At 36.2% G+C, this 15,975-nt stretch overlaps 1 protein-coding gene across 1 annotated transcript in view; it reads left to right on the top strand.

Annotated features, from left to right (window-relative positions):
• The window catches only part of LOC120528701 (kinesin-like protein KIF27), a 29,990-nt gene extending 16,515 nt beyond the window's left edge, over positions 1 to 13,475 (top strand). Inside the window, exons 5-6 of the mRNA XM_039752857.1 lie at positions 2,818 to 3,030; positions 11,850 to 13,475. Of these exons, the coding sequence (XP_039608791.1) occupies positions 2,818 to 3,030; positions 11,850 to 13,475 (1,839 nt within the window). The remainder of the gene's footprint in view (positions 1 to 2,817; positions 3,031 to 11,849) is intronic.
• Positions 13,476 to 15,975: the final 2,500 nt, after the last annotated feature.

Raw genomic sequence — 15,975 nt, 5'->3', positions numbered from 1 at the left:
TTGCTCCCCATAAACCATAACAATGAACTGTTATTACTGGATTTGAGAGTGTCGAATTGTAAATTGTTGAACTGGCACTCCATCTAAGAATTGTCTTTGTCTTTTTCTCATTACTGCCGGGATACATTCTGGACACTATAACCTTACAAATTAGATTACATGGATCCAGAAATTGAAAGGACAGATGAATGAATAATTTTTACGATTCCTATATTACATGCAAATAGAGCCCTTCCTTTCATATTAGTGTACTATAATATTTTGCAATTAAATATATAAGACCTATGAAATCATTTTCCATTCAGTTATTTCATTTCTATCTTATCAGTTTTTAACAATATCGGTACTTTCTAAAATCAAAATGAAACTTTCAAAGCATTGATTATACATTCACTTATTTCTCTTCTTTTCTGCAGAAATACATGTTGATTTTCTTAACTTCTAAAAATAAGAAGATTACATATATCATCCAACTCTTTCACATTCCCACAATAATCTTATGTGTGTGTGTGTGTGTGTGTTTTCTTGTTCTCTGTTCATTATTTGGCTAATGCAGTTAGGGTGAAATGTGTTTCCTGAAAGTTCTGTAGTACTAGGATGTTGTACCATGTTAGCCATTACGAATGTAGTGAGAATTCAAGCAAAATGACACCTTTTATTAGCTAAACTAATTGTTTAATTGGTTGTTTGCCTTAGATTCTGCCAAAGAAAGACATAATAATAATAATAATACTAATAGGTCGGTGTTGCAATGTAAATATAAAATTATAATGTAGACATAAATTAGCGCAAAAGTAGCTCTTTGTATCTTTACTACCTGCAGACAATTTGAGTACATAATGAGTTAGCCAATAGTGTTGTAACTGAAATATGAACGCTCACAAAATAATTTGATACTTATGTCAAATCTGTATTTTCTTTTTTCCAAAGACAGCCTAAAATCGGAAATGTTGAACAAAACAGGCAAGAGTGATTCAGTTACAGTATAGGTTCACACCTAGAAAATATTAACTGAGATTTTGTAATGTGCCTTTGTAAGAATCATCATTTAGAAATTAATGCAACATCAAATTGAGCTTAGCTTAGTTGTTCAGAACTAGATATCGTTTAGTCAATATTCATGTCTGCACAACTAATAAGCTTTTTATTATAGTCAAACTTTAAAATTTTATCACATCCCAGATCAATTATTTTAACTCGCTGCTGGCAGGTGTCCCTTCTAATCTTATAACGCAGCTCCAGTTGATTCAAAACTCTGCTGCAAGAGTCCTTACACGAACTAGCAACAGCGAGCACATCACAGCCATCCTGTTTTGCCTTCACTGGCTCCTTGTGTCTTACAGGTTTGAATATAAAATTCTATTAATAACCTACAAAGCTTGAAATGGCCTTGCACCAGACTACATCAGTGACCTTCTTCATCACTGTGCCCCTGTTTGCCTACTAAGGTCCTCTGATTCTGGTAATCTTGTTGTGCCTCACACTAACCTGCACTCTATGGGCGACAGGGTCTTCAGCTCCGTAGCACCCAGACTTTGGAATGACATCCTGAAATTAATTAGATCAGCTGACTCCATTCATTCTTTTAAAAAACAACTTAAAAGTCATCTATTTAGGAAGGCTTTTAACTTAACTTAACATTCTGCCCTTTGTTTCAGTTTACCTCTCTGTCCTGGTGCTCAGGATAATTTGTGTGTCTGTTATATCACAAATTAGGTTATTTGTTAGGTTTTTCTTTTACTATTGAATTTAGTATTTTACTCTGGTTTATTGTCCTTCATTCTATTTAATGATTTATTATCTGTTTCATTGTTCTATTCAGGAAAACATTTGTATCCAATATTACATATACCCTGCTGTTTGTTTTTTTTCTAAGACTCTGTGAAGCGCCTTGAACATGGGATAAGCCATATATAAATAAAATGTATTATTATTATTTTTATTATTATTATTATTAAATAGTCAAATTCCAGCTGATCATTGAGAATTGTATTAGAACATTCTTCTCTTTGTCATTTTTTTCCCCAGGTACTCTAACTACCTCTCAAACCTCAATGTTAGGTTAACTTTGGAATAGTGATGAGCAAGCATGCTCGGTCGAACCTGTGTTCGGCTCAAGCATCGCTATGCTTGGAGCATGGCACTACTCGAACGAGCACCACATGTGCTTGTGTGCCATGCTCAAGTTTCTGCCCCACATGTTTCGCAGGTTGGAGACAGCCAATCAAGGGGCAGGTAAGTACTGCCCTCACTGCAATGCTAGTAGCCATGTCAGGTGCTGGCATTACAGTGATTGGCTGGCCGGAACACGTCATCGGGTACTAAATATGCAGGCACTGTCAAATAATGTTTTAGAGCGTCAGCTCACCTGCAGGCACTAGCATATGTTTTAGAGCGTTGTTTTTCCTGTAAAATTGATTTTTTTGGGGGTTTTGGGCGTGTTTTTGTCAGTCTGTAAAAGTGGCGTACAACTCGGACAAACTGGTTTCCAGCAACGACTTGGGAGTCCAAGATACATCCAGACATCGTCCCCATGCTTTTCCCGGTCCATTTGGGTGGTATTTCTGTCACTTTCTGACCTTTTCCAATGGAGCAGGCACCCTCCCCTCTTCAGAGCAGGGGGTGCCTGGTTGTCTCCCATTGACTTACATTATACTCGGGTGCTAACTTAGCCTGGTGTGTGTATGTGCCTGTGTCCATCCTGGAGTCAATTCCAGAATCAGTTGCTTCTTTCCTTTATGCAGCCTTGTAATGAATTACATTAGTGTGGCAAAGGAAATATACTTTTTAAATACTGAATTTGTTTGCACTTTGCAGAAAGAGAAAATGGTAGAACAGCAACTACTTATTGATCGACTGCGACAACAACTACAGGGCAACAATACCATACTGTACAAATCTTGCTTGTCCACAGATGGGACTTCAGATAATGATTCCAGGTGTGTGAAAAGGTCATACAGTGTCCCTCACCAATCCAGTCAAACTGAAAGTTTCACTGCAACAAAGGTGACCCAGAGAACATCAAAAAAGGTAGTAGTTGTCTCTTTGCAAATAATTTTTTATATATTAAATTAATTAAATAATATAGTAGCCATCAGGGATTCCATATGCTTGACTTTACAAAGGAAATATTTAAGTAACTTTTAAATTTTTTGGGATTAGTTGGTTCAGAAGTAGCTTTTTGGATGCTTCATTAAGTAAAGTATATACATTAAACATGTTTTGATCAATTTCAGTACTGTAATTCTTTTTGGGTTGCATAGTGGCACAGTAGGTAGTGCTACTGCCTCAGAGAACCGGCATCTGGGGTTTATATCTGGCACTTGGCTGTTGTCCTGTCACACGTTGTTACCTGATGTTTTTGTGGGTGTCCCTTTCACATCCCTACCAATGTGCAGATTAGGTGAACTGGGGATTCAAAATCCAAATGTAGGTTTGGGCGTAAATGGAACCGGCAATTTACTGGTGCTTTATCTACAGCCTTGCATTCAGTGCTGCTTGGATGGTTCCAGTCCTTCACCACCCTGTTTATGTTAATACTAGCTATGTAAGCCTGTGCTGTAAAAAGCCTGGGGTCCTAGAAACTAGTGAAATTGTTAGAAAAAAAACTAAAATTTAGAGATGTCAGGTAATTGAAAGGAAGTACTCTGGGCATCTCTCTCCAGATGGATTTGTTTTGCTTACGTGCTCACATTGCTTGTGCATTAGCGGCGGGAGGAAAAGTAAAAGGGATACAGTTTTGCCAAAGTTAGCGGCTAAGTGACTTTGTCTTTCTTCTAAGTTTCGTTTTGCTGACGTGCTGGCCTCGCTTGTGTTATTAGCGGCTAAGCGAGTTTTCTGTTTCCTCGGAGATGGAGTCCTTCCCCGACTCCACCTCTCACTTCCAGGCCAGACAGACACACACACTTCCACACGTAGACATTTATATATAAGATATTTTATACAATTTAAAAATTTTCCAATGCTTTATATTTATTTCATAAAAATATTATATAGTTGATGCATGTATAAAATAGAAAAATGAAAAGCTCCCTTAAACAGCAAAAAAGTAGTAAATGTACTGATTCTTTCATTTTATGAAAAAACGTTTTCGTAATAAAGAAATTATGCAAAAGGGAATACATTTCCATATTGATTTATCTTTTCAAAAAAACTGTCTCATTTTAGATATAAGAAACATTTACTGTACTTATATTGCTTGTTAAATTTAAAGTAGCCTCACTATCTAATAATTCATAAAATGAATTGTAACGTTATGACAAATATTACACAAAATGTATGCTTAGATCTATTAAATTATAGACAACATTATAAATACAACATGTTAAGCATACTGTATGTTCATTAGTTAACTTACATGTATAAATTAAAACATGTACATATATGTTGACATATTGAAAACTGTGCAAAAACCATTTATCTTTGGCAAAGTATTTATTAGATTTACTAAAAAGGTAAAGCCTCTGAGACCACAAAGGCTATAAGTAGATTAAAAGAAGGACTGAGGTCCCAAACTACAGAAAGTTTTTCAGCAGCGCAAAGTAATTGCAGCATTCACAAGCATCATCATGAGACTCTCTGACTCCCAGGCATACCAGAGAAGGGAGAAAGATTGACAAAATGCAGTTGTACACTGATGGTGGATAAAGACACAGTGGGATAGAGCAGGTGGTAACCAACAGGTACTTCTCACTACTGTGAGTATTGAAAACAGAGTAGGAGGAGCAAAAGGTACATAAAGTAATTTAGGCATGACAAAATTGCATATAGCCTTTTTAATATAGTATTGCTCTTGTTTTTTTTATCTAAAAATCTTCTACATTAAGCACACATGTTCTTCAGTCATTTTTATGCATTATTATTATTTGCCTTGCTTACTCTGGGATTATAGCTGTATACAAATTCCCATCATCCTGCCCTGTTTGGCTTTAAATATCGTTAGCATCCAGCCCACATATTTTTTTACATTTGACTAGAAAAAAACATTTCTCATCCTGCAAAGCATTAATAAAAATGCATAATTAAAGACAGAAAAATGACATTTTACACCTTGGCAATGTATGTCAGCCAACAACTGCTGTACGTGAAGCACTGTCAGAAAGCTGTCACATTCATCCTGTCACGTCCAATACAAAACACCAACAGTGTAGTCTGCAATATGATACATTATTTCAAAAAGAGTTTAAGCAACTTACCATTCACTCTACTGAACCTCTATGAAAGGAATAATAAAGACAAGTATCTCCTAATCCCAATGTAATCCTTTATTTAATTCTACAAAATCACAATAACTGGAGGGTACATAAATACTGTGTGTATATTAAAAGTGTAAAAATGAAAACTAAAAACCATTGAAGGTACTATTAGCAAAAATGATTCTCATTTAAATTTACCTTAAAGGAGCATGATTTTCACATTCTTACAGATCTAATCCAGGTGATATAATACCTGCGTTTCTACAAAAAATGCTGCTGATGTAGTGGCTTCTGAATATACAGTATGGGCTAACTGTAGCCTTCTGCTTTTCAGTTTGTCAGAAACAACACATCACCCATTTTGAAATATCCAGGGAGACTTTGTTACCAGAAAAGCAATACGTTAAGCTCAGATATTGCTGGCAATATTGCCACTCTCGACTAATGTAAATGCACGGCTCCTTCAAACGCTGCCATTATGAAATGGCTGTGCTGTCAGCAATAATACCTGCAAGGGCAATATAGTTAAAGAAAGTCTGTAAAACTAACATAAAAAGTCTGAGTTATGAGATGCTACCATGTGGTTAGAAATTCACTACTTCAAAACAAAAAGTCATTCTAACAGAACAATCAATGATATTGAAGGTCTGAAGTGCATACTAGTTTAGGATCTGTTAAAGAAGCTTAGGGATCAACAATTAAATTGATGTGCCACTACTGGTCATACTGTGGTGTGTTGCTAGATCTAAAGTCAATTAATTACAAATGGACAACATAACAGCATATAAAATTAAAATCACCAAGGAGCCATTACACACATGGGACATTGTGAATAAAATAAAGCACTAGTCCAACACATTCACTTATCTATGATGCAAAAAAACAGAGCTCAAGTGCTACATAAATAGGCAGAATACGCTGCCATTAACATTTTATAAATAGTTTTATTCCAATGGACCGATTTGTAACCTGGTTACATACTAATAGCTCTTCTACTAGATGACTCGAAAGAACCAAACACATCCAGTACATACATTCTTCATAAAATGGGAAAAGATGTGTTCTACTTATTATTCCACTGGCTATAATTGCAGCCACTATGCAGTGAGTTGGCATAGCTTGATTCTGGCAGCATTAGAATGTCAAACATTGTACAACTCACAAAACTTTGAATATACAATTATGGGCAATGCTGTTACGACATTATTCCACTATTATTCCATTATTATTACATTACCTCCAAAAGTGTATTAGAATGATGGCATACATACAAAGAAACAAAAATATTGAAAACATTTTTCTTAGAGGTTTAATATACAGAAAACCTTCCAGATGCTATAACATGAAATGGACAAAACAAAGTGCTTATTTAATTGCCAACAGCAGATGCCGAAACCCAAGATAATGTTTTATTTGAAGCAATTTGTACAAGATATTTGCCTCAGTCCTAAAATGAAACCTGTTCAGATTTACTTTAGATTGGATGTCCACTGTAGTGAACGCTGAGTCCTGTTCTTTTAATTTATTTCAAATTATTTTGCTTTGTGTAGAGCTCTTCATTGAACACAGACTCAAAACACTGTAATTTGCTACAGGTAAAATGAAAATTGTCCCATTTGAAAATATAAAAATACAAATTGGTTTTAAACATGCAGTAAAACAGCACAAGTTCCATTTGATTAAGACAGTGACAATGTTCTGATCTCAGGCATCCAGCCACTGATTTGTAACAACGTCTCCCTCCCTACCCTATGATCTTAGTAATGACTTGCGTGAAACTCGAGTAGAGTCTATGACTGTGCGACCCCCACACCCTTAATTGAGTTTGTGATTACCCATGTGGTAGCCCCCAACCCCAACTTATTCCATATACTGTACTGTACTTGTAGAAATAACACCATTATCAGACAAGGGGCTAAGTGGTAAAGCTAGCAACATGCCTTAGTTAACATAACAGTATAATAAATCCCATAACATTCTAACTGTGAAACAACCAGTCGATAATGGCGAAAAAGAAAAACTCCAGTTTACAGCATTCCTACAAAAAGTAAACCTACATGGAGCACACAGTATTTAAGTTTGTACTGGGTAGTTTAATAAAACATTGAAAACAGTTACATTTATTTTTTAGAATGCTTTTGAATAAAATTGTAACTGACTACATATGTAATTTTGCACAATTAAACACAATTGGGTGAGACAGCCAAACATCCAGAGCCAGTAAAATAAATATAGATGGACCTGTAAAAAAATCAGACTTCAGCAAATACAGTATGTTATAACTGAAGTTTAAAGCACATTAACATTTTCTAACCTGCTTAATCCAGACTAGGGTTGCTGGGGTTTAAGGGTGGCTAGATGTCTATTTTAGATAGCACAGGGCTAAAGGCAGGAACAAATCCACGACAGGGGTCCATCAGAGGGCACACTTTAAAAGAAAAAAATTAATATAATTATACACTGGAGGGTTTGGAGCTAGAAAATGTGACGTATGAGAATGACTTGGGAGTCCCAGTAGACTTGACTCTGTTCACAACCAGATGCACAGATTTAAAAATGATAAAAACCTATTATATGCTAGTGCATCTACTGTTAAGTATAAGTAAAGAGCGGTTATGTTTTAAATGTACAAGGCCACATTTGGAATTCTGCATGCAGTTTTGGGTTCCATATAACAAGTTAGAAGCTGTACACATGCTGCAACATTTAGGTGCATTCAGGGACTTAGGCCACCATTTTGAAAATTCAATTTTTGTTTATTTACTAAATTAAAGACAGATGACACATTTCTGATTATTACATATTTTGTAGCAATGAGTCCTATTAAAAAATAACTGAAAATAAAATGAAACTACATTTATTAGTATGGTACACAAAATGCATTAGAACATTAGAACAATCTAGACAAAAACAGGCTATTCAGCCCAACAAAGCTCACCAGTCCTATCCACTTAATTCTTCACAAATAAACTAAAGTCTAGTTTTGAAAGTCCTTAAAATCTTACTATCTAGCACACTACTTGGTAGCTTACTCCACGTGTCTAAGATTCTCTGTGTAAAGAAAAACTTCCTAATGTTTGTGCAAAATTTACCCTTAACAAGTTTCCAACTGTGTTCCTGTTGAACTCAAAGTAACAGTCTCAAACCACTGTACTAACTCCCAGCATAATTTTAAACTTCAATCATGTCTACTCTTAATCTTCTTTTACTGAAACTGAAAAGGCTCAACTCTTTTAATCTTTCCTCATAAACCTGGGGTCCTAGAAACTATTGAAATTGTCAGAAAAGAAACTGAAATGTAGAGATGTCAGGTAATTGAAAGGAACTACTCTGGGCATCTCTCTCCTAGGAAGTTTTGTTTTGCCGATGTGCTCGCCTCGCTTGTGCATCAGCAGCAGGAAGATTTATATATAACAATTATAATTTTTCTTTATAATTCATCCCCTGTAGCCCTGGAATCAGCCTAGTCGCTCTTCACTAGACTTTTTCTAGCACTGCTATTTCCCTTTTTGTTGAATTTCACATAGTACTCCTGTCTGGCAGTTGATAGTGACTAGTCCACTATGATTCTCATAAGGCATTCCAGAACCCCCCCGCAAAAGGTGAAAATCCGCAAAGTAAAAACCATATGTTCATATGGTTATTTTTATATATTTTAAGCCCTTATAAACTCTCCCACACTCTTATAAAATGTTTCCCGCACAGTTATACAGCATAAACCCTTTGTATTCTCTTAGATATTAGGTACGATTTATTATGTATGTAAACACACTGTTTATATACAGTAAAACCTAAATATTATTTTAAAGATATCGAGTGTCTCCGATATCACATATGTTACAGCCATTATGATAGACAGATTGTTTTGGAGCCATAATGTAGGGCTTGACTATACACAAAGATAAACACAAAAGAGCACAAAAGTTAACTCTTTACACAGCAAAACACGTTGATGCTGAATGAGCGAGACAAGACTTTCTGGTTAATGCAGCGCAATCGAATTCGGCGCTCCGTCGCTAAGCCAATCAGCACACAGGAACTTAGCTGTGTGCTCTGATTGGGTAGCTTCTCAGCCATCCACCAATAACGTCCCTTGTATGAAATCAACTGTGCAAACCAGCTGAGGAAGCATGTACCAGAAGTAAAAAGACCCATTGTCCACAGAAACCCGCGAAGCAGCGAAAAATCTACATTATATATTTAGATATGCTTACATATAAAATCCGCAATAGAATGAAGCCGCAAAAGTCGAAGCACGATATAGCGAGGGACTACTGTCCTTTCAATTTTCAGACCTCTGTAACACTAGATGGCGCTATACCTATCGCTTAACCCAACAACACAGACTCTGTCAACACATTTTAAAAGCACCAAGAAGTAGTTTAATTTCTTTTCTTAAAATAGTGCTCAAAGCACCTCCACCAAAATAAACAAATAAACGCAATAATATTTAATTCTTGAAATCTCTTCATCATACCTCCCAGCAAGCTTTGTCCTCTACCTTCCAACTCCGGCTTGCTTGCTGGGTTTTCAGTAGTCCTTTATATAGTCCTTGATCCCAGAAGTGCTTCCTTTCTTCCATCCTCGTGACTTGCCACCACTTCTGGGTCAGATGGAGAACTTGAGGTTTTCTTCAGCCCGGAAGTACTTTGGGGCTTCCAACCCTGTGAGTTGGGAGTATTTCTGGGCTATACAGAAAATAAAAATGCCCAGATCTTCCTGCAGCATCTCTGGGTGGCACCCACGGTACCCAGCAAGGCTGTGATGCCAAACTACAGATCCCATGATGCCCTGTGGGAATCCGGGGCACCACTATGCTGCAAGGAACTCGCCATCTGCTGTCTTGGGGGAGACAGTGCCCCTCAGTAGCTGCCTTCCCCCATCCTTCTCTTCTTTGGGCGTCTCGGCCGGATTGAGCAGCCGGCTGTCTGCCACACCTCCCATTGTGTGTTCAAACCTAACATTTTTACATCCTATGTGTAATACATTTGCTAATAGCATCTTACAATATCAAACGTAATACGTTTGTGATGGGTTAAGTAATATGAAAATTGCATAGATTGAAGTGCATTATTTGTTGGGGGAGGTCTAAGGCTATGTTTAATTTTTTTTACCATAAAAGTTTGTTGATGTCTACACTCATGTGCACAAATACCTGAAAGTCATGTGCGCCAGTCTGCTGGCTCCTGAAGGTCATGCACTCAAATGTGTCGGCATTTCAATAACTTGTAATGAAGATTTCTTTCTCTTTTTTAATTGTGTAAAAGTGGAAATTACACAATTTTGGTTAAACAAAATGTTTAATTGTTTCGAAACAGACAATTCATCAAAGCTTTTAAATTTTGAGTTTTTAAAATTTGAAAAAATTTGAACAGAATGTCCTTTTTTGTGATCTTAATGAATATTGAGTATCCCAACACATTTTCCTTAATAAGTGTACCAAATATGAATATATACATGAACAGATAGAGGGACAGACATGACAATGACAATAGGTGCTTTTGTTTTTATGCAAGCGTATCTAAAACTGACAACAGCATTAGAACAAGCTCAGATAAAGTAAGAGATATAAGGAAAGTTGGTCAGATAGCATATGCCAATAGAGCTTAACAGGGGGCACAGTTAAACTTGATGCCAACGTGTGCTTTTAGTCTGATGTGTAGCACAAACACAGGGACAAACATGGAAGTTGCATTCTATACAGATTACTGTTGATACCTGGAACATGTTCCCAAGGAGTTGACTTCAGTATTTCTGGGACCTTCAAATCTTGACTCTTTATATTATGGACACTTTATCTGAGTATGAAATGATGAGCAAGACTTGCTTAAGTGATCCATTAATCAACATAATATTTTATAAAAAACAATGCATATTTTGAGTATATGACTACATAACAAACATGGGACACAAGTAATATGAGAATTTTTTTCTTTTTTCCATGGAAGATTTTCACATCATTTGCCTCTGTACATCTCAGGTCGCCATTAGGTTTCATTATATCATTTATTTTTTTCTCTTCATTCAGCATGAAAACATGAGATTAAAAATGTTTCTCAGTTATCTCTACAAACTATGCATGGTAAGTAAATGTAAAGAAAATATCATTTTTGGGTCGAGTATTCCTTTAACCTTTAAATTCTGATGTCAATAATAATGATCGCAAAACAACAACCATGCAGTCACTGTGGGGCTCCTTGCCCCATGGGCCCTAGTTCAACCTCCCCACTTTCACTGCCTGCAGTTACGCTACATATGTCAACCATTATTTTTTATTTGCTGCAAAATCTGATGAACAGGGATACTTTCAAAGACTGCCAATTTCAGCAGTTTGTTACCTGCTTGCTCGCAAACAATCACAAGTCAAATGCCAAGACAATGTAACCATAGCCAGAATGTTATTTTTTGGAAATGTTGCACCAATTAAATGAACCCTTAGTTTATGATTAAATACACATCTGATATTGTAATAGCTGTTACTTCTGAAAGATTTCAAAGATGTACTTAATATTATTTATTTTTAAGTTAGCTTAGAGACTCTAAGAATTAATATATCAGAAGATGCTGTTGTCTAATTCTGAATTTTAGATTTTTAGAAGTAAAAGAAAAATAATCATTTGAAGACTTAAATTTTTACATTTTTCTTTTCTACAGAGTGATACTTCTCATGTCTTCTGTTGTTTGAAACATTCCAATTTTGATCGAAACCGAAGAGCAAATTTAAGAGCTAGTGCAAGAAGTGATCCTGGAGTTAGTGATGAAATAACTGCAGAGAAAAGAAGCACTGAGGAAACCACAAATATGACAGATGATATATTTAAATCAAGGCATTCAATGCCAAAATCCTCCAGAGAAATGAAGTATGAGTTTTCAGCTTTAATGGACCAGATGTATTACTGGAGGTTAGAGGACCAAAAGATACGGGAGCAAGACAAGGAAGACCAAAAATGGCAAAGAGAGCGAGATAAAGAAGAAAGCAAACGGCAGAGGGAAGAGGTCCAGGAAGAGAGTCGTCGTCAACGAGAAGAAGATCAACGAAAGCAAGAGGAAGACAGGGAGAGATTTACTATTTTGCTGCAGGTAATACAAACTAGCATTCAAGAAGGGCATAAACAGCAACAGCAACTTTTAGAAGAAATGAAGCAGCATGTGAAGAGTATACAAGAGCAACAGGAAAAGCTATGTAGAGGGGTGCAGAAGGAAGTTGATAATAGCCAGAATTCAGCTCCTAAGATGGAGGAAGGTTTTTCTTGTGATATGAGAGATATAGAAGAAAGGGTCAGGTATACAGAGGAACAGATAAAACTCCTTAGCAATGAGCTGTCAAGAAAGTTAGAAAATCTGCAAAAGGAGCCTTCAGTAAATGGTGGATCTGAATCTCCATCTGCAGGAGGTATGTCTAAAAATGGTTTCCTGGAGAATGGGGCAAAGATTCTCCAGAAACCAACAATGTATGAAGGTCAGATATGCTGGGAAGATTACCATGCACAGTTTGAAATCATTGCTCAGATTAATGGCTGGGATGATGCACAGAAGGCTTGTTTCCTCGCTGCTAGCCTGAAGGGTCCGGCTATGACTGTACTGGGGAATTTGACAGCTGAGCGCCGTAAGGACTACAGGTGCCTTACAGCTGCCCTATCTCATAGATTTGGAACAGTACACCAAGCTGAATTAGCCAGAGCTAAGCTTAAGAACAGAACTCGTAAAACAGATGAATCACTACCTGAACTTGCTGAAGACATCCAGCGTCTTGTCCGTTTAGCATATGCTGAGGCACCTGCTCATTTGCAAGATACTCTTGGGAGAGATCAGTTCATTGATTCTTTAACTGATGAAGGACTAAGACTAAGGCTACGACAGGAGCACCCAAAAAATCTACGGGAAGCTTTAGAACTGGCACTGGAACTTGAGTCCTATCAACTAGCTAACAAGCAGTGGAACAGAGGAGATGGTGATGGAACAGTGTTGTTACAGATTGGAAATAATGACCTGCCTTCCAGTAGCCATCAACATTCAGCAAATAAACCAGAGGATAATGGGCTTGGGACACTGTCTGAAAGTAAGATCTTAGAAAGGCAGCAAATATTACAAGAAGTACTTCAAGAGATCATTACACTTGGCTCCACACTGAAGCCAAAACAACGACCAGACGGCTGTTGGAACTGTGGACAGAGGGGTCATATTGCAAGACACTGCCGTACCAAGACACAAGATGAACATGAAGAAGATTATTTTTTTACTGAAGTTGTACACCACCTGAAGGAAGAAAGTGATGCATAATTGTGGAAACTCATGTGAAAATGTTAATTGTGTTTAAGAGTATTGTAATTTGAGGAGCTGCTAGCTATCATATACTCTAAAGAAATGTTGTGACTGAGTAATACATAAAACAGATTTTAAAATGAGTTCAAATTAAATCATTAAAGACACTCCTTGGGTAGTGCAGACTCCCTAATGACCATTAGTGACTGTTGACTAATTTCCTGTTATATAAATGTACAGTAAAACCCATGTTACATATGAAGTGAGATTATTTATTGTTGATGTACTCAGTTTAAACAAGGAGAATATGGTGCTTTTTGCTAACAAATGATAACTCAGTCCATTGCATGGTAGAGACAGGTACTGTCCATCCCAGAAACAAAATCTGTGATTCAGTAACATGATCAAAAATAAATCTGCCTTTCTGCCTCAGAATCATTACAGTATTACTACTTTAATCAGCCATTATATAGCTGATTAAAATACAAACATTTTAGTTAAATTATTTTAATTGGGCTCATCCCTGTCAATTTTCCTGTTTGCATCAAAGCTTGCTTTCATGGAATCATCTCTCTATTATAATAAAAAAAATCCTGTGACGAGACAAAACTTTTTGGAAGATTTTTTCAAGTTCCATGAGTTGGGACCTTGGCCATGCGATTTTTTCAAGTTATGCCCTCCTCTCAACCATATTCAACCACGCACACAGTAATCTCACCTCTCATTCATGTGAATGTTTTTGACAGACACATTTTCTGTACTCTCAGCTCTTGTAAATTTTCCTCACTTTAAGTACCCAACTAAAGAAGACGTATTATGTCCAAATCCTATTGAAGAATTTCATCACAAAGAGTTATCAACAGAAAAAATGAGTACACAGGCAATCCTAGCAGCGAGAAAAGATGAAATCAAACGAATTAACGCCAAAAATGTCACACGGTTACACCGTAAATTGTTAAATGCATATCAGTAGACTATGCTGAAACAGTTGGTGGTGATTGTGCAGAAGATGAAAACATCAATTTACAATATCCCAAAGAATAACTACAACCATTAACACCATCCAGTCTTCCACCACATAAATTACTGTAGAATGAAGGATGTATCCAAGAAAGGTAATCTAGTACATCTTCAGGGGATAACATTAGACAACAAAGAAGATCTTGATATGCCATTTGTATTAAAATGTTAATAGTTTCCCGTTAGAATAGCTTTTGCAAAGATAATTAACAAATTTCATGGCCAAACATTTGAAAAAGTAATTTTATTCAATAGAAAATAACGAAATTCAATCATGGGCAGTTATACATTGCATTGTCACGATGAAGGTCCAAACACAGAATCAAAATTCAATGTGGTATTGACGAAACTTTTATTCAAAAAATTGTTTTCATTGAAGTTTTAAAGTAAAAGTGTAAGTTTAAAAAGTATTTGCATGGTAATTTCAAAGCCAAACAGAATTAAATCGTATTACGCAACGAATAACTCTTTTAACGCAACATGAAACATTATGTACTTTCAAATTATTATGTTTTACTGTTTTTTAATATGGTTAATTACTCACTGTAATGTAAAATAGTTCTATTATGCATATGTAACAATTCCCATGAAAATAAAAATGTGTTTAAATTGTACAACAGCATCCCCATACACAAGCGACAGAACCGCCAAGGGGCTAGCGTGTAGCGCAGGCACAGGGGTTGGCGAGCGAAGCAAGCAGGGGGCAAAGCCCTCTAGTCTTTCTAATTTAGGTCAATATGCTATCCTGAACTGAGCAGATACAATTGTCAAAAGATAACTGCAAATGAAGATTACAGCTGTATTTCCTAATCACAGCTACAGATGGATACATTTCTATAGTTGTAATTAGGAAAATGGATGACACAGGTTTAATATATCGGGGAATTATAGTAGTTACCATCTTCTTTTCACCATGTTAAGAGTTTTCCAAACTCCAAAAGCATGTTATCATATATAGTAGATAGGTATTACTGTTAGGGTATTAGTAACCCATATAATGTTAAATGTTTTACGAAAAAGGATATATTGATGCCTGATAATATTTACTGTTCCAATTGTTTTAAACAAGAGACATTTTTTATCTCCAGAACCAATCATGGACTTGAAATATGAATTTACCATTGCAACAGTTATACAAAATATTTCAGTTTGAGTTAATCTTCTATACAGCCTCTACATTTAATTGACACACCAGGTCAGAAAAATGCAAAAGATCTAGATGAGTCATCTGCTGGAACTACCTTCTACAATAGCAGAAAGTGATAGTTTTACTGTAAAGTAATTGCAAATCTGGGCAGATGACACTAAATATATATCTTCAAAGCCGTGTCCAGATATCTCTACCATCATATGTCAAAACAACTTTTAGGACCCTATGCCACATGAAGACTGTGGGTGCTCAAATATCCAGATTGAGAGCTCACACTTCAGTCATTCCATGATTTGATAAAAAGAAAAGATTTATCCTTGACTAATAGAAAATAAGATCAGATTATAT

This window comes from Polypterus senegalus, chromosome 4 (genome assembly GCF_016835505.1).
Source record: "Polypterus senegalus isolate Bchr_013 chromosome 4, ASM1683550v1, whole genome shotgun sequence".
NCBI classification, from domain to species: domain Eukaryota; kingdom Metazoa; phylum Chordata; class Cladistia; order Polypteriformes; family Polypteridae; genus Polypterus; species Polypterus senegalus.
Note: the sequence above shows the minus strand (reverse complement) of the source record. Positions and strands in the feature narration are given on the sequence as shown.